The following is a 22,609-nucleotide window of genomic DNA, read 5'->3' as shown; positions in this document are numbered from 1 at the left end:
GGATCTTAATTTTCAAAATTTATTCTAATTTAGTTCTTTTCGTTAGGATATTACGGATGACATTAACTTTGTATCACGTGTCAACTTGTGGTATTTTTTTTTTTAAATTTTTAAATTTTTAACTTTTTTTTTAAAACAATTATCATGTCATGTGTTAAATTAGGGTTCTATTATGTGTCAGTTTGTGATTTTCTTTATTTTTAATTTTTAATTTTTTTTTAATTTAAAAAAATTGTCACGTATCAAATTATGATTTTTTTATGTGTCAATTATTAATATAAAAAATCTCAATTTGATGTCTATATTTATTATTTTATTTCAATTTAATCATAATTTCTTTTAAACTGAAGTAATTTCAACGTTTCAATTTGAATATATAAATATTGTAATGAAATTTTTATTATAATAGATATTTTTAACTAAATTAAGTCTATTTAAATTTAAATTTTATATTAAACTTTATTTTAATTTTTTTTAATAATTTTTAGACAATTTTATAAATTCAAATATAAAATTTTATAACAATTATAAAATTCAAATATAAAATTTAAAAGTTTGTAATTGTTATAAATTTGTTTTCATGAAATTGTTTGAAAATAATATTGTTTGAAAAGCTCCTTCATGGAAGCACTGAAATGCCTTGGCATATTCGTTAATTGTAACAAAACTAGCAATGAATATAGATACATTTGATATTCTGATTATACACATGCATACTTTTCCTTCCAATTTCATAATATGTATGAGATAAGAAAAGGTAAAGATTGATTCACTTCTTAGAGGAAGTTAGCTACAGCTTTCGTCTCATAAAAAACAACTAGAAACACATCAGAAACAGAGATGAGAAAAATGAAAAATCAAAGCAAGGTGATGACAGAGACTCGAATTACAACACTGTCTAAACTTGTCCTGTCTTGATCTTGCGTCGCCGATAGGGAAAAGAGAGAAATAAAACTATGATTCAAAATTCACTGTGACTATGCAACACCTGGACTTTGTTTTGATGTTAAAATCACATCGCAGACCTTCAAGGACTCTGTTTCTGAGGACAATGAACTAAAGTTTTACCTTTTTTCTTATTATTGAATTATTACTTGGATTTATCAAATTTTACAAATTGTTTAAAATATAAATAATTTAGCAATATTATAAAATAAATAATAATATGTTTTGTAAAAGTTATCAATCTTTAATGTTTAGCAAACATTTTATCAAAATGATAACATAATATATTCATTTTATTAATAGTGACATTTATTTAAGATATGTTACTTATAACTTATAAAATTGATTAAAATATGTTACATATAACTTATAACTTATAAAATTGATCTAAAGTAACATCTTTAATAAAATGTACTAACATCTTATTAAAAATGTTATTAGATCGTGTAGAGCTTGAGCTTATAAGAATCTTATTTTGTGATGGCTGAATCTTATATAATCAAGATAGAGTTAATGTTTTGTATTTCACACTGATAAGTAAATATCAGTGACAGATCTTGACCAGAATTCTTGAAGGGTTAAAATAATCAACTTTCAAAATTTATATATGTTTGAAAAAAAAGTTAATATGAAACCTCACTTGTACATATAATTCTGGAATATTAAAAAATAATCCTTTTGATTCAACAATTGGATTTTGTCATGCTTCATAATATGGGAAGAATTCAAAATATATGAAGAAAAAGAATCTATCTTGTTTTCATCTTCACAGGTATCTTCTCTCTTATCATTTAAAAAAATATTTTTTATTTATTTATATAACTGTTTGAAATAAAAAGTTTAAGAATAAAAATAATTTATCAAAATCTAATAAAAATTTCGTAACTATTAAAAGAAAAAATATATGATAATCAAATCAAATCACAATTAAACAATGGTTATGAAAAAACATATAATACATTATTTTTCCTTCTATATTCATAAAATAATAAATATACAAAAAATTCATGAGATGAAAAATACTATTTATTAAATTAATATTTTATTATCAAGCAAAAGAATTGTCCTTTTATCTTGAATAATGAAATATAATATATGAAGAATGAGAATAAGAAGAATGAGTTTGTGTCCGACTTCCTATTTTCCTTTATAAACAAAAGAAAACATGTGAGAGTGAAAGTATGTGACAAACTCAAAAAATAACAAGAGAGAACATAAAAAAATCTCAATAAATTTATTTAATTTTTATTGTATTTAATTTTATGATTTATTATTTATTAAATTAAATGTTATACTTTATAAAAAAAATAAAAATTTACCTAATTTAATTTCTACTTATTAGATCCGTCATCGAGAATGATTAGCTGGTTACATAAAAGTTGTTCTCGAGGGACAAAACATGGTGGTTGCGGAGGAAAGTTATGCATACTTTGATGGAAGGGTGAACTCTCATGAATCTAATGGAACACGAGTAACAAGTATGTCTATGCTCAAACAAAATCAAGTATTAGGAGCAATAGTCCTCAACTGATTTCATTGAAGGATTTTGATTAGGGGTGATAAAACAGTAAACCCTTCATTTTGGTCCGCCTCGTCTTTGGCCAGCTAAAAACGAATCTGGTCGAACTAGTTCGTCATTAGGAAATGGGTTGGACAATTCAACCCGTCCCACTTCAGGGCGAGATCGGTAGGCTGACCCACCACTTTTTATTTTTTTAATTATTTTTTATTTTTAAATATAAAAAAGAACGGGTTGGCGGGTCAGAGCGGGCTGACCCGCCTTTGACCCGCTAGTTTGGCAGGCTAGGCGGGTCGGACCATAGCGGGTTGGCAAGTTAGAAATTCCAACCAATCCTGTCTTTTTTTTTAATGGTCTGGTGAGCTGGCGGGTCGAGCCAACGAGCCTAGCCCACTTTGACATGCTTAATTTTGACGATGTTGTTGGGTCATAAACAATGACAGATCTTAGTATTACTGGTCCATACCCCTTAAATTTTAAAAAAGATTTAAAATTATATGTAATATATATATATATATATATATATATATATATATATATATATATATATTATGTTAGTAGAAACTAAATTAGGTAAACTTTTATTTCTTTTATAAAGTATAATATTTAATATGATAAATAATAAAATATAAAATTAAATATAATAAAAATTAAATAAATTTATTGATATATTTTATTATTTTCTCTCTCGTTAATTTTTTTAATTTTTTACCAATTTTCACTCTCATACGTCTTCTGCTATGTATGAAGAAAAATAGGAAGTTGGACACACACTCATTATTTCTATTCTTATTTCTCATATATTCTATTCCATCATTATTGAAGATAAAATGAATAACCCTCTTTTGTCTTACTTGATAGTAAAATATTAATTTAATAAAAAATATTTTTCATCTCATGAGTTTTTTATATATCTATTATTTTATGAATATAAAAGGAAATCATATATTATATGTTTTTTCATAACCATTTTTTAATTGTGATTGAATTATCATAATTTTTTCTTTTAATATATACGTTTGTCAAATTTTTATTAGATTTTGATAATTTATTTTTATTCTGAAACTTTTTATTTCAAATAGGTATAAATAAAGAATAAAAGAATATATTATTTTTTTAAAATGATAAAAGTGAAGATATCCATCAAGATGAAAACAAATTCTATTTCTTCACATATTTTGAATTCTTCACATACTTGTAAGGATTCAAATGTTGAACTAAAGGGATTTTTGTTAAGATTCAAAGAATTAAGTGTGCGTATAAGTGAGAAGTTTCATATTAACTCTTTTAAACATATATAAAATTTGAATTTATTATTTTGACCCTTCAAAACTTATGGCTTATGGTCAAGATTCGCCACTGGTCATAAAGATGGGTCCTACTGATAAAAGATGTGAAATGACTCTCGTTTTCATCCTTCAAAACTTATGGTTGAGAATTGCCACTAGTCATAAAGATGGATCTTACTAATAAAAGAAGTGAAATGACTCTCGTTTTCACTGCCCAATTCTAAGCAATGTTATCCTTCTTTTCATCATTACCCAGAAGATTAAGTGAGATTACCAATTCTCTTTCATTGTTTAACCATTTTGACTAAAGATCAATACTCACAAATTGATCATAAATTCCCACACCAACAAACCTACCAGATAACAAGCTTCGAAACTCACCACCAGGCCCGGGTTAAGGGTAAAACAAGTAAAACACCCGTTTTAGGCTTCCAAAGAAAGAAGACATAAAAAAATTTGTTTACTGCTAATATTTTTCTATTAAATTAATTATAATATTACATTTAATAAAAATGCCTAATTTTTTTAGTACTAATATATCTATATTAAATTAATTATAAAATTATGTTTAAGAAAAAAAGCTTCAAAAAAGAATATTTTATTACTAACAAAGCAATATTAAATTAATTATAAGTTTATGTTTGAGAATAAAATTTAATTTAATTATTATTATTGTTTATTAATTTTTATTGGTATTAAAAATGAGTTTTAATGAGTTAAAACCTTTTTTAGTAAATTATAATTTTGTTTAGGAAAAAGAAAGTTATTAATTATCTTTATTCTCTTTTAATGAATCTTGATTCTATTTTATTCTTTTATTTTAGGATTTTGCATATTAGATTTCTGAATCTCATGTTGTCCGTGTGTACGAATCTTTTCATCCTCGTTTCAGGTTAGAATGTTTTTTCTTTCTATTTGTGTTGTTGTTTTGTTTTTTTTTTGTTTTGTTTGTTGGATTTGTATTATCACTAGAAATGCATTTTTTCTGCCCACTTTTGTTTTTCAATACTTTTATATTTACGAGTTTTGAGATTTTTTTTTTCATATATCTTGACGAGAAATTGAAATTTTTCTATAAAAGTATTAATAAGATTTAAGGTTTAGTTGTTTTTAGGTGGATAATAGATTAATTGGAGTACAATTCAAAGTTGGGTTTTTTGTAGAAAGATAATTCAAGTTTATGGAAAAAAAAGTTACTACCGAGTTGAGAAGAACATTAATTTTTTAATTAATTTTAATAATGATTAATCTTAAAATAAACTCTGCAGGTTTGTGAAAAAGTTGAGACTTGAGAAGGAGAAAGAGACTTCAGACTTCAAGACACTACAAGTTTACTATCGAGTTTACTTTTTCGACAACCAAAACTAGGTTTTATTGTTTTAACTTGTTCATTTTATATTTTTATCTTTACTTGTATTTTATATATTGCAATTTTTTTATTTTACATAAATTATATAGATATGTCAACTAGAAAATTTGAATCAAACTATCCAAAAATCCAGAAGAAGAGATGGATATAAACTTTAATTGCATCAAGGAGTTATGAATAAATTTATAAAAACAGATAAGAAAAATGAATTGGAAAATATAGGTGGATGCTCTTTGAAGGAACAAAATAATAACAATATAAATATAGGTGACAACAACAATAGAGAAAGAGAAGTAGTTATTGACGATAATAATTCTAAGGGAGGTGAATTGGTTTTGTAAATCTTTTGCAATTCCTTACACTTTAAAATTATGAATTGGAAAATATAGGTGGATGCTCTTTGAAGGAACAAAATAATAACAATATAAATATAGGTGACAACAACAATAGAGAAAGAGAAGTAGTTATTGACGATAATAATTCTAAGGGAGGTGAATTGGTTTTGTAAATCTTTTGCAATTCCTTACACTTTAAAACAAATTTTAAAGAGTCTTTAATCAATTGACATTGTGTGTGCAATAATGCATTGTTTTAAACCTTTATACAACAAAATGTGGAAAGATGATGAAAGAAGAGCACAAGATGCAACAAGATTTATACTGGTTCGATTCAATTGAATCTACATCTAGTCTTTAGCCATTCTAGCTAGAAATTCCACTAAAACATCAAAGGTTTAGAATTACAAGATCCTCTTATGTAACCCTTACACATAAGATATACAAAACCTTGAAAAAACCCTTCAAAAAACTTAACTAGGTAATGCTACACGCAATTACCAACTCATATCACTAACATAATGACAAAACAACACAAATTCAATGACAAAATTTAGAAATTCAATTGTAGAAAATCATGGAACAAGTACACCTGAGTTTATGCATAGGTTGCCATCACAAGCATCCAATCTTCTTGAAGTCTTAGTGAAAAATGGAGGAACACTAAAGAACTCATGTAGATTCTCTCCAAGAACTCTATTAGAATGCTTTCCCTAATCTTTGGAGTCTAAAAAATGTAAATGAAAGTTGATGCAAATATGATGTTAGAACAGACTATTTTCTGGTGTATTTAATTGATTATATTAGTATCCTAATCAATTACTATGCTTGCAGAGCTAGTGGTCACTTCACGTATTTAACCTAATTGATTAGATTAATAGCCTAATCAAATAATATGATAACATAACTAATTGTTGCTTTCCAAACTTAGTCTAATTGATTAGATTAACATCCTAATCAATTAGTATGACAACTTTAACACCTTTAGCTTGGTTAAACAACATGTCTAGGTACATATCTATATCCTGTTAAGATATACTTTACTCTAAGCAATTATTTTCATGTGGACATCATAAAAAATAACAGTTTAATTTCTTTTAAAAGTAACAATAATCTCCCCCTTTTTTTATGATGGCTAAAAAAACTTCAGCATAATATACTATTTCAGTGTTTGCTTTTGTAAACATCAACATATCAAATTAGTATACTCAACCATGCACTCAATATTATGCATACACACACAACACCAGTATTCTGCATACACATAGAGTACCATTATGCATTCACACACACACACACACACACACACTCTTTGCAGCAGTGCATACACAAAGAGTAACATTATGCAACAATGCATACACATACTTCCATTAACATTATGCAACATCACATAAACAAAGAGTAACATTATGCAACAATGCATACACATACTTCCATTCACACACATACTTCCATTCATACACATATTTCTTCCTCCTTTTGGGCATTGTCAAAATAAGGATCGATTTGGCAATTATAAGTTCACATATGATTTTTCAAGAAAAAGAAAGTATGCAAAACAAGTATGCAAACCAGAAAGCATATGTAAGACTAAATTAGAGTAGAGATGTTCAGAATAAAACCACATAAGGCCAAAATGGGCATCAACCAACAACAAAAGCAGAGAAATAGTGGAACCACATTCAATCAAACATTTCATCTTGTGTGGAATCTTCATCATCATTTGTGGCAGTTGTAGTAGTGTCAATATCATCAGCCTCTTCATCAGGTGTGTCGTCTTTGTTGGTTGCCTCATCTTGATCAATATCAACATGGTCAGTGTCATTGGTGACATTATCTGGATCAACTTCAGCATCCTCATCATCAATGTTGTGATATGTGAGCAACTTAGTGACCTTTACATCCAACTACTTGACAGAGCGTGAGAGAACAACCATATACTTCATAACACCACACTCAAAAGGGGTTTTCAGTTTGACACCAAACATTGGTTGTCATGTTGATGTATCAGTGGAGATTGGTGGTGGAATATATTCCTCAACCTTAGGGGGTTCATCTTTGAAAGCCCACCCATTGTCAAACTGAAATATACTCATATAGTGGAGAGCGTTGACTTCAATTAACTTGTTGTGGTTTAGGACAATGGAGTTTTCTTCTACAAAGTCCAATTTGTAGTATTCAAATACTTTGGACAAGAACAACCCATATGGCAGTGGGTACATGGGTAATCTGGTGGCCTTTAGAATAGTATCATGGACAAGTTCTGCCCAATTGGTCTGTATCATGGACAAAAATTAGAAAGATATCCTCAGTAGTTAGTTGAGCATGATTTCTTGTCTTTAGAGATAAGATCCATCCTATTATGAATGCCATCACACGATCATCATGTTTTATATCACCAACTTTGTAGGTTGTAAGCTTGTTTACATTTTGAGGTCCAAAATAGGATTTGCTCCCCTTAGCTTGAATCCTACGACAGATATCCAAACTGAATTGTTTAGAGCAATATTTATCCCTTTCACTCATAACATAATGCTTTCATTTTCCAACTGTGCATTTGTAATAAAACCCTTGACTAAATCAGGATAATAGGTACCTCTCATTTGCACGAATTGCTTCAGACCTTAATAGAGAATTGTTCTTGGAAGAGAAACCCACCCATTTTCATGGAAGAAGGGGATATCTATATACTTGGGATTGGCGAGGTTGTGAACTCTCCAATTCTTAAGAAAGTTTGCTTGCTGATAAACGTTTGACAAGTGAACCAATCATTAATGTAGTAATAAAATATCTTCCTTTGGAATTGACTCATTGAATACTAGACTCTTAATTTACGTAATTTTGAGCAAATGAGATTTAATAGATTTGCAAGCATAAAATTATAACAAAAACTTCAATTAATATAAGAACTATCAGAGGATTGATTTCGTACCATTTCCTATAGAATTCTACTCCTTTTCAATTGATGCAAGCGATGTAACCATCCACTTGAGTTTACTCAAAGTTGTTTTACCCCTAATCCCTTAGTAGGTAAAATCTATTCATTGAACTCAAACCCCCAATTCCTTAGGTCAGTTTACAAAAATTCAATAGAATCATGAAAAATAAATAATCATCTCTATTGCAAACTAATTAGATATGTCCAATTTCCCAATTATGACATAACCTAACCTGTCTTATTTATAATCGTAAATAATCTCCAATTTCCCAATTGTGAAATTGCTCATAGAATAAACTATAAAACCATAAACAGAACACTGGGATAAATAACATTAACAAAACATCAATTGTAAAGAGTAGAAACTAAAATCTAGAGTCTTACATCAATCCTCCAACAAAAATAAAATTAGTTCTGCATAATGAAAAAAAAACTAAAACTAATGGAAGAAGAGAATGACGAAGATGAAGAAGAAACTTTTTGTGAATGATCCTCCCCTCTTATATCTTTTCCACATTCTCTCCCTTTGTTGAGGTGGATTTCTCTCTCCTCTAAATGTTTCCCCCTCTTTCTCTTTCTCTTTCTTTTATTTTCTTTTTCCTTTAAATCCTTGTCATTCCATGTCATATTTAGATTTCTCGCCACTTGTTTACACAAACAATGCACAAACCAAAATTATGATCCAAAACAAGATAATGCATGATGAAATTAGTCGAATAATGAACAAATGAATAAAAATGGCCTAAACTAATGCATGAATACACATATATTTTATCAGCTCATCACTTGCATTTCTTCATCGTTAATCTATCAATCAATGTTCGTAGAACGGAACGTTGGGTTGGTGGCTGTGCACTTCATCCGCAATTTAGGTCGAGAGAAAGATGACGCCATTGATGAAGTGCAAAATGAGAGGGTATGATATGATCCTATCCAGGAAAGAGTATGATCATTTCTGAATTTGAATCCTTAATAGGCACGACACGAATAAATCAGAGAAGAACGCGGAATAAGACAGAGATGGAGGACGCCACAATCTAGCAGATTGATCAGTCAAATGAAGATTCGCCACAAAGATGTTAATCTTTGATAAGAACCAGAGGCCTAAGCCAAGAGCAAAGAGAACCCTTTCTTTAATGAAATCAAATTCAATATATGACTCAAAGTGTGTACATCAATTTTTAGTACCTTTATTTATAGGCACATAAGTTTAAGCAAACCTGCAAAACCTACAAGAAGGCCCAAGCCCAAAACATAAAAGTATAAACTAATTATAAAAGAAAGCTCAAAACCCAAAAACATAAAACATAACTAATTTCAAAAAGAAAACCCAAAAGTTCATCTTCAAGTTCTTCTTGTATGGAATCTTGGGATAGTCCTCTATCATTCCCTCCTTCTTGAAGAGAATTTGTCCTCAAATTCGTACCACTTGAAGTTTAGGAAATAGACTTCTATCGTACCCTCATTCTTAAAGAGAATTTGTCCTCAAATTCGTCTCACTTGAAGATTCTTTATCATTCTCCCCTGTTTGGAGAGAATTCGACCCGAATTCTGAAAGGTCCTCTCGGGTCAAATACACAACTTATAATGATATCTTTGATGGCCCTACAGTTATTGCACATCGACCCCAATCTATCTTTCATAGGTACCGGAATGACTAGAATAGCACAGGGACACAAACTTTCCTGAACCGATCCTTTGTCCATAAGTTGCGCCTCATGCTTCTGTATCTCTTTAGTTTCTTCTGTGTTACTCCTATAGGTTAGCCTATTAGGAAGGGATGCACCCTGAATGAGATCCATATTATACTCAATACCCCTTTTAGGAGATAAACCATGAGGGATGTCTTTAGGAAAGACATCATCATACTTTTTAAGAAGTTGCTTTATACCTAAAGAGAAATAAGCTTGCACAGAAGAGAGACAAATATTGTTAGGCATAAGCAAATATAAGGGTTGTTTCTTAATCAACACTCTGTTTATTTCTTTTTCTCTCAATAAAAGGCTTTTATCACTCCTTATTTTTTTACCTTCCTTTTGCTTTCCTTTTTCTGGAATTTTCTCTCTTCCTTCTTTTCTCTCTTGCTCTCTTCTCACTCTCATCTTAATTTAATCCTCACAAACTTCTCTAGGAGATAAAAGTGTTAGGGACACCTTTTGCCCCTTAAACAGGAAAGAATACTTATTGGTTAGACCATCATGGGTTACCTTTCTATCATATTGCCAAGGCCTCCCTAACAACAAGTGACTCGCCTCCATAGGTACCACATCACATACTACCTCATCGACATATTTACCGATAGAGAAAGCAATGTTCACCTGCTTATCTACCACCAATTCTCCATCCTCACTCAACCATTGCAAAGTATAAGGACTAGGGTGCATAGATGTCACAAAACCAAGTTTTTCCACTAGCCGTTTACTAGCTACATTTGTACAACTTCCTCCATCAATGATGAGTGAACACACCTTTCCTTTAACCATACATCTAGAATGAAAAATATTTCTTCTTTGGGTCTCATCTTCCTCCTTATTCATACTACCCAACAACCGCCTAACAATCAAGAGATCTCCCTCCACAGGGGGGACTTCACACTCCTTTTCCTCCTCATCACTACTAGATGATTCAAATGATTCACCCACGGAATGCTCACTAATGTACTCACCATTCGCCAACAACATCATAGTTCTTCTGTTAGGACATTCGGCTGTGATATGTCCTCTACCCAAACATTTAAAACATTTAATTGCACTAGAATGTGAAGAATCATTATTACTAGCTTGAGAAGTTACTTTACCATGTGAGGACTCCTTCTCCTTAGATTTAGGAATGGTAGAAGTAGCTTCCTCCTTCTTATATTTCTCCGCATCTCTACATGAGGTGGATGACTTCCTATAGGTGCTTTGTCTCTTGAGCTGTTGTTCCACTCTGGTGGCTTGGTGAATAAGATCCTCCAAGGTCTCATAATGGTGCATTTCCACCACATCTTGAATCTCCCTATTTAATCCATTCAAGAATCTAGCCATTGTAGCCATATGTGTTTCTTCCACTTCAGCTTTCATCAATGTGACCTCCATCTCTTGAACATACTCTTCAACACTCTTATTTCCCTGTGTAAGTCTTTGTAATTTGTTGAAGATCTCTTTTTTATAATAAGGAGGAACAAATCTTTCCTTCATAGCTACCTTTAATTGCTCCCATGTAGAAATTGGCAACCACCTTCTTCTAGCTATGTCCACGGTGATTTGATTCCACCAATTCATAGCATAGCCTTCAAACTCCAAGGAAGCCATAAGCACCTTATCATCATCCTCATAATCGTAAGAGTTGAAGATTTGGTCAAGCTTCATTTCCCATGCCAGGTAAGCTTCCGGGTCATTAGCTCCATTAAATTTAGGAATTATAATCTTCTTCCACATCTTATCTCATCGAGGTGTGTGGTTCCCGAACTTCTCTCATCTTTGGCCTTGTCTTGGCCTAAAATCATGCTCCTCATCATCATTATCCCTCCTAAGCATGTGGTCCCCAAATGCCTCACGTCTTTGGCCTCGTCGTGGCGTAAAAACATGTGTCGCTTCATCATTATGAGAAGAATGGTCTGAATAATCATGTCTCCTTCTTCTCTCCACTCCCTCTAATCTCACGCTCACATCTTCATTAAACTTTTGGAGCCTTTCAAACTGTTGTTGATTGTGTTGTTGCATTTGATTCATTTGTAATGTGAGCTTATCAAGTGCAACCATAAGTGTCGCAGTCTTAGGTGATAAAGGCTCACTATTCTGGGAAGAAGTCATGCCCTACAAGCAAATGTTAGCAACAATTTTTTTTTTTGGACCTCACCACTCTGCTAAGTGTTTCACTCAATTTCTCACTCGTGTATCACACTTATAGGCTTTTCTGGAATGTACTCTCTTGCCTTTTACCACTCAAATTCCCTTTAGGGCTTGACAAAGAACTCCAGTAACTTAAGCAAAGAGTGAACAAACAATGTTAAAAATGTTGTGAGATATAAATCTTGACTTGAGAGGACAAAGAAAATTCAAAACTCTAGACAAAACTTCAAGGAATTTTAAAGACACAAAATAAGAAAATTAAAATTAGAAAATAATAGGACTACCAAAGAGATTTAAATGAGACAACACAGAGACTCTAAAAGAAAGACCAAAACAAGAAAATTAAAATTAGAAAGTTAGAAAATAATAGGACTACCAAAGAGATTTAAATGAGACAACACGGAGACTCTAAGAGAAAGACTGATTGGAAGTAGATATTAATAAATCACAAATAAATTGCAACAAAAATTGTGTTGAACTCCTTTTTTTTTTGGATCCTTCTTTTTCTACTTTTTTTTCAATATATATTTGTTTCCTTTGGACTTGATCCACAATATTTTTTTTTTATTTTTTTTTGCAGTTCAAAAAAAAAAAACTTAAACAATTGATCCTGCAAAACCTCATACTCATGTAAATCAAAAGTAAGTGTACTTGCACATCCCAAACACAAAAATAAATAATTTCCACGAATCAAATGTAGAAATACACAATTTAAATAAAGAACAGAAAAGAGAAAAAAATAGGCCAAATAAAAAAAAAATCAACCAAATTGGAAACAACCTTAAGGGTTTTACTCCTTACAACGAAACAAACAAAATTTAAAACAAAACACAAAACAAGCAGACATTGATAAATTGTAGTTTTTTTATATGACAGAAAAATAACATAGAAGAGGAAATTTAAACCAGAACCTTGATCTAGATACCAGATGATATGTTCCTATCCAGGAAAGAGTATGATCGTTTCTGAATTTGAATCCTCAATAGGCACGACACGAATAAATCAGAGAAGAACGCGGAATAAGACAGAGATGGAGGACACCACAATCTAGCAGATTGATCAGTCAAATGAAGATTCGCCACAAAGATGTTAATCTTTGATAAGAACCAGATGCCTAAGCCAAGAACAAAGAGAACCCTCTCTTTAATGAAATCAAATTCAATATATGACTCAAAGTATGTACATCAATTTTTAGTACCTTTATTTATAGGCACATAAGTTTAAGCAAACCTGCAAACCCTACAAGAAGGCCCAAGCCAAAACATAAAAGCATAAACTAATTATAGAAGAAAGCTCAAAACCCAAAAACATAAAACATAACTAATTTCTAAAAGAAAACCCAAAAGTTCATCTTCAAGTTCTTCTTGTATGGAATCTTGGGATAGTCCTCTATCATTCCCTCCTTCTTAAAGAGAATTTGTCCTCAAATTCGTACCACTTGAAGTTTAGGAAATAGAGTTCTATCGTACCCTCATTCTTAAAGAGAATTTGTCCTCAAATTCGTCTCACTTGAAGATTCTTTATCAGGGTAGAGTATGGAGAAGAATGAAGATGATAATGGTGCTCTCAATTAGGGTTTCATGAGTGTTTTGGGGATTTTGAAGGCAATTGAGGTTTTAACTAAAAGAAATGTTTGCAGTGCATAAAAGAAAACGTAATCAATTAGGTTAGCGATCTAATTGATTATGAAAAATTTCAGAATAGTTAAGCACGTAGATAATTGATTATTTTATGCATAATTTTAAATTTTGATGCAAATTTTTTTATTTATGTTGTACATGTAAAATCTAGTATGCCTAACTCATTTCTAAACACATTAAATTTGTCTCTAGCCAAAAGGTTTAGTGAATATGACAACTAATTGATTATTAGTGTCAATGTATTCAATTTTGCACTCCCTTTTTTCTACATGATCCCTATTGAAATAATGTCTTATTTCTATATGTTTTGTTCTATAATGCATGATTGGATTCTTTGTTAGATTTATAATACTAATGTTATCACACCTAAGAGGAACATTTTCTAGATGATTGCCATAATCTTCTAATTGATGCTTGATCCATATGGATTGTGCACAACAACTCCCTACAGCGATATACTCAACTTCAGTAGTTGAAATTGCAACACATGTTTGCTTTTTAGAATGCGATGACATTAATGAACACCCAATTAAATGACATGTACCACTAGTACTTTTCTATCAATTTTGCATCGACCAAAATCAGGATCAGTATATCCTACTAGTGATATGTTAACCCCTTTAGGATACCATAAACCTAGGGTTTAGGGTTTAGGGTACAACGATATACTCAACTTCAGTAGGTAAAAGGGCAACACATGCTTGCTTTTTAGAATGCTATGACATTAATGAACACCCAATTAAATAACATGTACCACTAGTACTTTTCTATCAATTTTGCATCGACCAAAATAGAGATTAGTATATCCTACTAGTGATATGTTAACCCCTCTAGGATACCATAAACCTAGACTTTTAGTGCCTTTCAATTATTTCAAGATTCTTTTAACAATAGTTAAGTGTGATTCCTTAGGACATGACTGAAATCTTGCACAAACACATACATTATGCATGATATCAGGACGACTAGAAGTTAAGTAAAGTAGAGAGCCAATCATACCCGTATACTTTGTTTGGTCAACACACTTGCCTCATTCATCAACATCTAGATAACAATTAATGACCATTGGTGTTGAGGATTCCTTGTGACTATCCATGGGGAATTTCTTTAATAATTTCGGATAATACTTGCTTGATGGATGAATATACCATTCTTAGCTTGCTTAAATTTGTAGTCCAAGGAAGAAAGTTAGTTCTCCCATCATGGACATCTCAAACTCTTGCTGCATATTTGTACAAAGAGAGATTATAGATACAAAAATGATATCATCAACATAGAATTGTACAAATAATAGATCTTTATTTGATTTTAAAACAAATAATGTGGAGTCAACATTACCTCTATGGAATTCACTTTTGATAAAGAATTGACTAAGTCTTTCATACCATGATCTTGGAGCTTGATTTAAGCCATATAGAGATTTCTTTAGTTTGTAGACATGATTTGAAAATTCAAAATCTTGGAATCCTGAAGGTTGTTCGAAAAATACTTCTTCTTCCTTGATGTATAAATTCAGAAAAGCACTTTTCACATCCATTTAAAAGAGTTTAAATTCAACATTGATGCAATGGCTAGAAGAATTCTTATGGCTTCTAACCTAGCCACATGTGTATAAGTTTCATCATATTCAAATCCTTCCTGCTGACTATAACCTTTTATCACAACTCTAGCTTTGTTCTTCATAATACAACCACCATCGTTCAACTTGTTCCTAAATTATCATTTGGTTATAATAACTTGTTAATTTTGGTGTCAAGGTACTAAACCCCAATCTTCATTTCTCTTAAAATGGTTTAGTTCTTCCTGCATTGCAAGATACCAATTCTCATCTTTTTGAGAGCATCATCCACCATCTTTGGCTCTATTTGGTATACAAATGTCACATTTAGAAATAATTGACTCAACTACCTTCTTGTAGAAACACCTTTTGATACATCTCATATCACGTTATCCAAAGACATGTCTTTTGGTGCAGTCCATAATTTTTGCAGATCATCTAATTGATTAGTTGATTATCTGTGGCTATACCAATAGTTTTCTCTTCAATATAGATAGTTTGAGACTTTTCAGCTTGGTCCCACTGTCTCAAGAAAATCTTTGCTTTTTCTAGACTCAAACATGTTAGTACAAGTTTCCAAACATTCATCAAATGTAACGTGGATTGATTCCTCAATAGTCAAAGTTCTTATGTTATAAACTTTATATGCTTTGCTAGTCAAGGAGGTAGTTGAGTCAATTGTGTCTAAATATGGCCTCTGTATCGCAAACAAAGCCAAAGACAATGGACGATGCTCTCAAAGATGAGAATTGATATCTTGCATTGCAGGAGGAGCTAAACCAATTTAAAAGAAATGAAGTTTGGGATTTAGTACCTCAACACCAAAATCAATAGGTTATTGGAACCAAATGGGTATTATGGAACAAGTTGAATGATAGTGGTTGCATTGTGAAGAACAAAGCAAGAATTGTGGCCAAATGTTATAATCAAGAAGAAGGAATTGACTATGATGAAACTTATGCACTTGTGGTCAGGTTAGAAGCCATAAGAATTGTACTAGCCATTGAATCAATGTTGGACTTTAAACTCTTTCAAATGGACGTGAAAAGTGCTTTTTTGAATGGATACATCAAGGAAGAAGTATTTGTTGAACAACCTTCAGGAATCCAAGATTTTGAATTTCCAAACCATGTCTATAAACTAAAGAAAGATCTATATAGCCTAAAGTAAACTCCAAGATCATGGTATTAAAGACTTACTTATCAAGAGTGAATTCCATAGAGGTAATGTTGACTCCATATTATTTGTTAAAAAATCAAATGAAGATCTACTATTTGTACAAATCTATGTTGATGATATCATTTTTGGATCCATAATCTCTCTTTGTACAAATATGCAACAAGAGTTTGAGATGTCCATGATGGAAGAACTAACTTTCTTCCTTGGACTACAAATTAAGCAAGCTAAGAATGGTATATTCATCCATCAAGCCAAGTATTATGCGAAATTATTAAAGAAATTTCCCACGAACAGCAGCAAAGAATCCTCAACACCAATGGCCACTAATTGATATCTAGATGTTGATGAAGGAGGCAAGTGTGTTGACCAAACAAAGTATAGAGGTATGATTGACTCTCTACTTTACTTAACTGCTAATCGTCTTAATATCATGCATAGTGTATGTGTTTGTGCAAGATTTCAGGAATCACACTTAACTATTGTTAAAAGAACCTTGAAATAATTGAAAGGCACTAAAAGTCTAGGTTTATGGTATCCTAGAGGGGCTAACATATCACTACTAAGATATAGTGATTCTGATTTTGGTGGATGCAAAATTGATAGAAAAGTACAAGTGGTACATGTCATTTATTGAGGTTTTCATTAGTATCATGACATTCTAAAAAACAAGCATGTGTTCCACTTTAAACTACTGAAACTGAGTATATCGTCGCAAAGAGTTGTTATGCACAGTCCATATGGATCAAGCATCAATTAGAAGATTATGGCATTCATCTAGAAAATATTCCTCTTAGGTGGGATAACACTAGTGCTATCAATCTAACAAAGAATTCAATCATGCATTATAGGACAAAACATATAGAAATAAGATACCATTTCATTAGGGATCATGTAGCAAAAGGAGAGTTCAAAACTGAATACATTGACACTAATATTCAATTAGCTGACATATTTACTAAACCTTTGGCTAGAGATAGATTCTATGTGTTTATAAATGAGTTAGGCATACTAGATTTTACATGTACATCATAAATAAAAATTTGCATCAACATTTAAAATTATGCATAAAATAATCGATTATCTAATAAATTATCTACATGTTTATCTGTTCTGAAATTTTGACTTAATCAATTAGATCACTAACCTAATTGATTACGTTTTCTTTTATGCTCTACAAACATTTTTTTTTGTGTCAAAACCTCAATTGCCTTCAAAATCCCCAAAACACTCTCGAAACCCTAATTGAGAGCACCATCATCATCTTCATTCTTCTCCATACTCTACCCTCTTATTTTGCACCTCATCAATGATGTCATCCTCGTATAGACTTAAGCTACAGATGAAGTGCAGATCCACCAAGCAAATGTCCCATTCTGTGGATATTGATGGATGGATCAACGATGAAGAAATGCAAACAAACTTTCTTAACAGTTGGAGAGTTCACAACCTCGTCAATCCCAAGTATATAGATATCCACTTCTTTTGTGAAAATGAGTGTCTCTTTCAAGAACAATTCTCCTATCAAGGTCTAAAGCAATTCATTCAAATGAGAGTGAAAAAGGTATATATCGCTTTAGATTATTCAGTTTGGACATTTGTCATTGGATTCAAGCTAAGGAGATCAAAATCCCATGTTGGACCTCCGAATGTGAGCAAGCTTACAATCTACAAATCTCTGCTCTGACACCCTAAGCAACTGGAACGATCCTCGATCTAAAGCTGGTGGTATGAAATGTGATGATTGTGTGATGGCATTCATAATAGGATGGATCTTAGGTCCAAAGATCGGAAACCATGCTTAACTGACAACTGAGGATATCTTTCTAATGTTTGCTTCAAACAAGAAAATCCAGACCAATTGGGTATAACTTTTCCATTATACTATTTTGAAGGCCACCATATTACCCATGTACTCATTGCCCTATGGGTTATTCCTGTCCAAAGTATTTGAATACTACAAAGTGGACTTTGCAGAAGAAAACTCCATTGTCCTAGACCACAACAACCTAATTGAAGTCAACACTCTCCACCATATGGGTGTAGTTCAGTTTGACAATGGGTGGGCTTTCAAAGATTAACACCCTAAGGATGAGGAAGATATTTCACCACCAATCTCCATTGATACATCAACATCACAACCAAAAACCCCTTTTGAGCATGGTGTTATGAAGTATATGGCTACTCTCTCACGCTCTGTCAAACAGCTGGATGTAAAGGTCACTAAGTTGCTCAAATATCACAAAATTGACGATGAGGATGCTGAAGCTAATCCTGATAAGGCCATCAATGACATTGACCATGTTGATACTGATCAAGATGAGGCAACCAACGAAGACGACACACCTGATGAAGAGGCTGATGATATGGACACTACTGCTGCTACCACAAATGATGATGAAGATTCCACACAAGATGAAATGTTTGATTGAATGTAGTTCCACTATTTCTCTGTTGTTGGCTGATGTCCATTTTGGCTTTATGAGGTTTTATTTTGAACATATCTACTCTAACTTAATCTTATTTCTGTTTCCTGGGTTGCATACTTGTTTTGCATACCGTCTTTTGCTTGAAAATCATATGTGAACTTATAACTGCCAAATAGATCATTATTTTAATCATGTCCAAAAAGGGGGAGAAGTATGTGTGTGACTGAAAGTATGTGTATGCATTGTTGTATAATGTTACTCTTTGTGTATGCGCTGCTGCAAAGAATGTGTGTGATTAAGAGACTAGATGATGATTCTACTCTTGATAAAAATATATGATCAAAGCCAATGGAAGAATATTGATACAAATTTGAGAGATTTATTGGTAGAAAATGGTTTTATTAAAATCAATTATATATATATATATATATATATATATATATATATATTCCGAAAGATATACATCTAGGAACTTTTCTTCATCAAATTATATTCAAAGGCCTATTTTTTTTCATAAAAAAATATTCGAAAAATAAATTTTAAATAAAAGACCCGTTCACCACCATTAGTTATTCTTCTTCTAATCAATTTTTTATCACTTTATTAATGAACTTTAGTAATATTTTTTTTCTTAATATTTTTTATTAATTAAGATTTATATTATATATATATATATATATATATATATAAGTATCTACATAATATTATTTATTATTTTTATTAATATGAATAAAAAATTATTTATAAAAATATTATAATAATTTTATTTTTAGCTAAAATATTATATCTATAAAAACACGTTTTAGGATCTTAAATTACAACTTCAAGTAAAAAAATAAATAAAAAAATATTGAAATTACAGCTTGGTAGGAATAACATTGTTTGAATAGTAGATATTCATGTTATTTACTAATTTATTAATTAATATTAACAACATTTTTATTATTAAATTATTAAAAGCTTTATTTTTAATATATTAAAAAAATTATACAAATTTATATATTTAATGAAATATTTACTTATTTAATTAAATACATTTACATAATACTATTTTCACTAATTTTATATACAAATTTAATTTTATTACAATTATATAATTGTTATTTTCATTAAATATGTTTTTAAATTACATTTTTATATTATTATTTAATTTTATTTGTTTTTTAATAAAAAAAATAAAATATATAATGATATTATTTTAATAATTTGTTTTCTAGTTTTTGTAAATTTTTTATTATTGTTTATTAAATAACTCTTTTATCTTGTGCTTTTTTCATCCCAAGCTTTTTCGATTTACTCTTATGCTCATTTCTCCTTTTTGTGCGACGATTCCTTCTACCTTACCTTTTCCTTCTTGCTGACACTTGTTGCTTCTCTCTTACTTCTCTCTTGCAACCTTCTTTCTCGTTTACTCTCCTGCAACAACGAAACAACTTCGTTCGCTTTAATTTTTATTTTGCTTTTCTAGGTCATTGACCCTTGTGTTGGTGATTTTGTTATTGGGTTTGTTGGTATATGTTCATATATGGTTGGTATTTTTGGTTTATTGCTTTTACGGTGTATTTACTTCTAATTCTCTTGTTTCTTACATTTATATATTTAAATGATTTTTTTCCCCAAAAGTTGTGCAGTGTGCATTTGAGAGTAAAGATGATGTTGAGGCTGCATACTATAAATTTATGGAAGAAAATTTATGGTGTGAACAAGTAAATAATGATCCTTGTGCAATGTTTTTTTCTTATTTTTTTAGAGATTTTTTATTTGTTAGATGTTGAACTTTTGTTTTTAATTTCTATTTTTCTTGTTTAGAATATTGTCAATTGTGCTTTATCTGAAGTACTAATGACATGTAGTATTTAAGTTTGAAAAAAAACAATTGGTGAACATTCTTTTACTGTTTGAGATTAATAAGTGTCATTCTGCTATAATTATTTAATTTGTTTTTATAGATTATTAATATTTATCCACTATACTCGTGAATCATAAGATTGTCCCACTCGTTTGAAGGTGAAGGATTTAATGATGGTGAGCCACTTAGACTAATTAAAGTGAATTTTATTTGTAAAATTATTTTTAAAATGTCAATTTAATGTTCTTTGAATTTTATTTATTTCAATGTCATGTTTTATCTTCAATTTATCTCTTTTCCACTATTTTTCTTTTTTCTTGGAACAAGAAGCCCCTGTTCTTCATCAAGTTATATTTCAAACATGTTGTCGCAATATAAAGCTCTTAAAATAGAGTTTCAAGCCACAAAAAAGAAAGGATGATGCAATTATGAATTATGATGTGTACAAAGAATTAGGGCAAGAATTTGTTAATATGAAATTCAAGAACCGTATCAATGAATTTTGATTGTTTTTAAGATATGTCAATTGTTTTGGATAAGTGCTCAATCAAGGTATAAATTGATATATCTTAATAAAAATATGAAAATTCATTCATTAATATTAGTCCTTCAGTTTCATTTTAACAAATTCTAGCACTAGTTCTTTGTACATATCACAATTCATAATTGCATGCTCTCTTTCCTTTTTGGTGGCTTGAAGCTCCATTTTAAGAGCTTCATACAACTAGTTTGACATATCATTTGATGAAAAACAAGAGCTCTTGCCTTTGATCCGAGTGAAAAAAATAGTGTAAAAGAGATCGAAGAAATTTTAAAAGTGAGATAAAACATGATATTTAAAGAAACAAAAATGAAAGAACATTAAAATGACATTTTAAAAACACTTTTACAAATAAAGTTCACTTTTAACAGTTTGAGGTAACTTACCATCACATACTTCACCTTCAAACTAGTGGGACAACCTTATGATTCACGAGTGTACTAAGCCAAATATATGTAACAAAACACATTAAATAATTATAACAAGGAATGATAATTACATATCTCAAACAATAATAAGAATGTTCACCAATTGTTTCTTTGCAAACCGAAATAATAGATGTCATTGGTACTTCATAGGAAGGACCATTAACAATATTCTAGACAAGAAAAATATGAATTAAAGAAAAAAAGTCCAACATATAACAAGTTGAAATAAAAACATTGCACAAGGATGATTGTTTACTTTTTCACACCATAAATTTTCTTCCATGAATTTGCAATAAAGAGTTACATTGAGAAAACACCTGCCAATGAGAATCCTACCACGAAATAGCATCCTCAATAGAGATAACAGATCTTAAAAAAGCCATATTTTGAATCCGGTGACCATGAAAATAATGTTAATATTGACTTCTCACATAATCAAACAAGAAAAAAAAATTATTCTTGAGAATTGTGTCAGTTGTTGCCTTATAAACAAAATACAATATATCTATTAGATTTTATAACACTATTGCATACCAAATATCATACATATAATTGAATTGTAATGAACTTAATAACTTCAACCACCCAAAATTAATCAATTCCACAAGTCATGTCAAATAAATAAAACTAAGTATAAAACATCATCTCCAAAAATCTTTGAACCTTTATATATGTATAGTATAACAAAATCAAAACATCAAATTCATATCAAAACTCCTATTTCACATTCTTACACATAATATATATATATATATATATA

General features: G+C 30.4%; 1 protein-coding gene across 1 annotated transcript; it reads right to left on the bottom strand.

Moving 5' to 3' along the window:
• Positions 1–7,139: 7,139 nt before the first annotated feature.
• On the bottom strand, positions 7,140–11,421 carry LOC146887137 (uncharacterized). Its single transcript, XM_085672042.1, has 4 exons — positions 10,515–11,421; positions 10,045–10,286; positions 7,500–7,733; positions 7,140–7,364 (listed from the first exon to the last, which is right to left on the bottom strand). Exons 1-4 carry the CDS (start codon positions 11,419–11,421, stop codon positions 7,140–7,142), a joined length of 1,608 nt encoding a protein of 535 aa, XP_085528168.1.
• Positions 11,422–22,609: the final 11,188 nt, after the last annotated feature.

The sequence above is a fragment of the Vigna unguiculata genome, chromosome 4, assembly GCF_037176805.1.
Source record: "Vigna unguiculata cultivar grain cowpea cultivar isolate G323 ecotype 2 chromosome 4, ASM3717680v1, whole genome shotgun sequence".
In the NCBI taxonomy this organism is placed as follows: domain Eukaryota; kingdom Viridiplantae; phylum Streptophyta; class Magnoliopsida; order Fabales; family Fabaceae; genus Vigna; species Vigna unguiculata.
The sequence above is the reverse complement of the archived record's forward strand: the minus strand, read 5'-3'. Positions and strand labels throughout refer to the sequence as shown.

What these genes read in the sequence shown, in the direction of transcription:
- LOC146887137 (XM_085672042.1), bottom strand. Translation starts at nt 11,421, where the DNA reads ATGGCTAGATTCTTGAATGGATTAAATAGGGAGATTCAAGATGTGGTG. An exon ending in TTTATCTCCTAGAGAAGTTT is followed by an intron (nt 10,287 to 10,514) that starts GTGAGGATTAAA and finishes ATTTCTCTTTAG; the next exon opens with GTATAAAGCAACTTCTTAAA. An exon ending in TCAAAGATGAACCCCCTAAG is followed by an intron (nt 7,365 to 7,499) that starts GTTGAGGAATAT and finishes TCTGTCAAGTAG; the next exon opens with TTGGATGTAAAGGTCACTAA.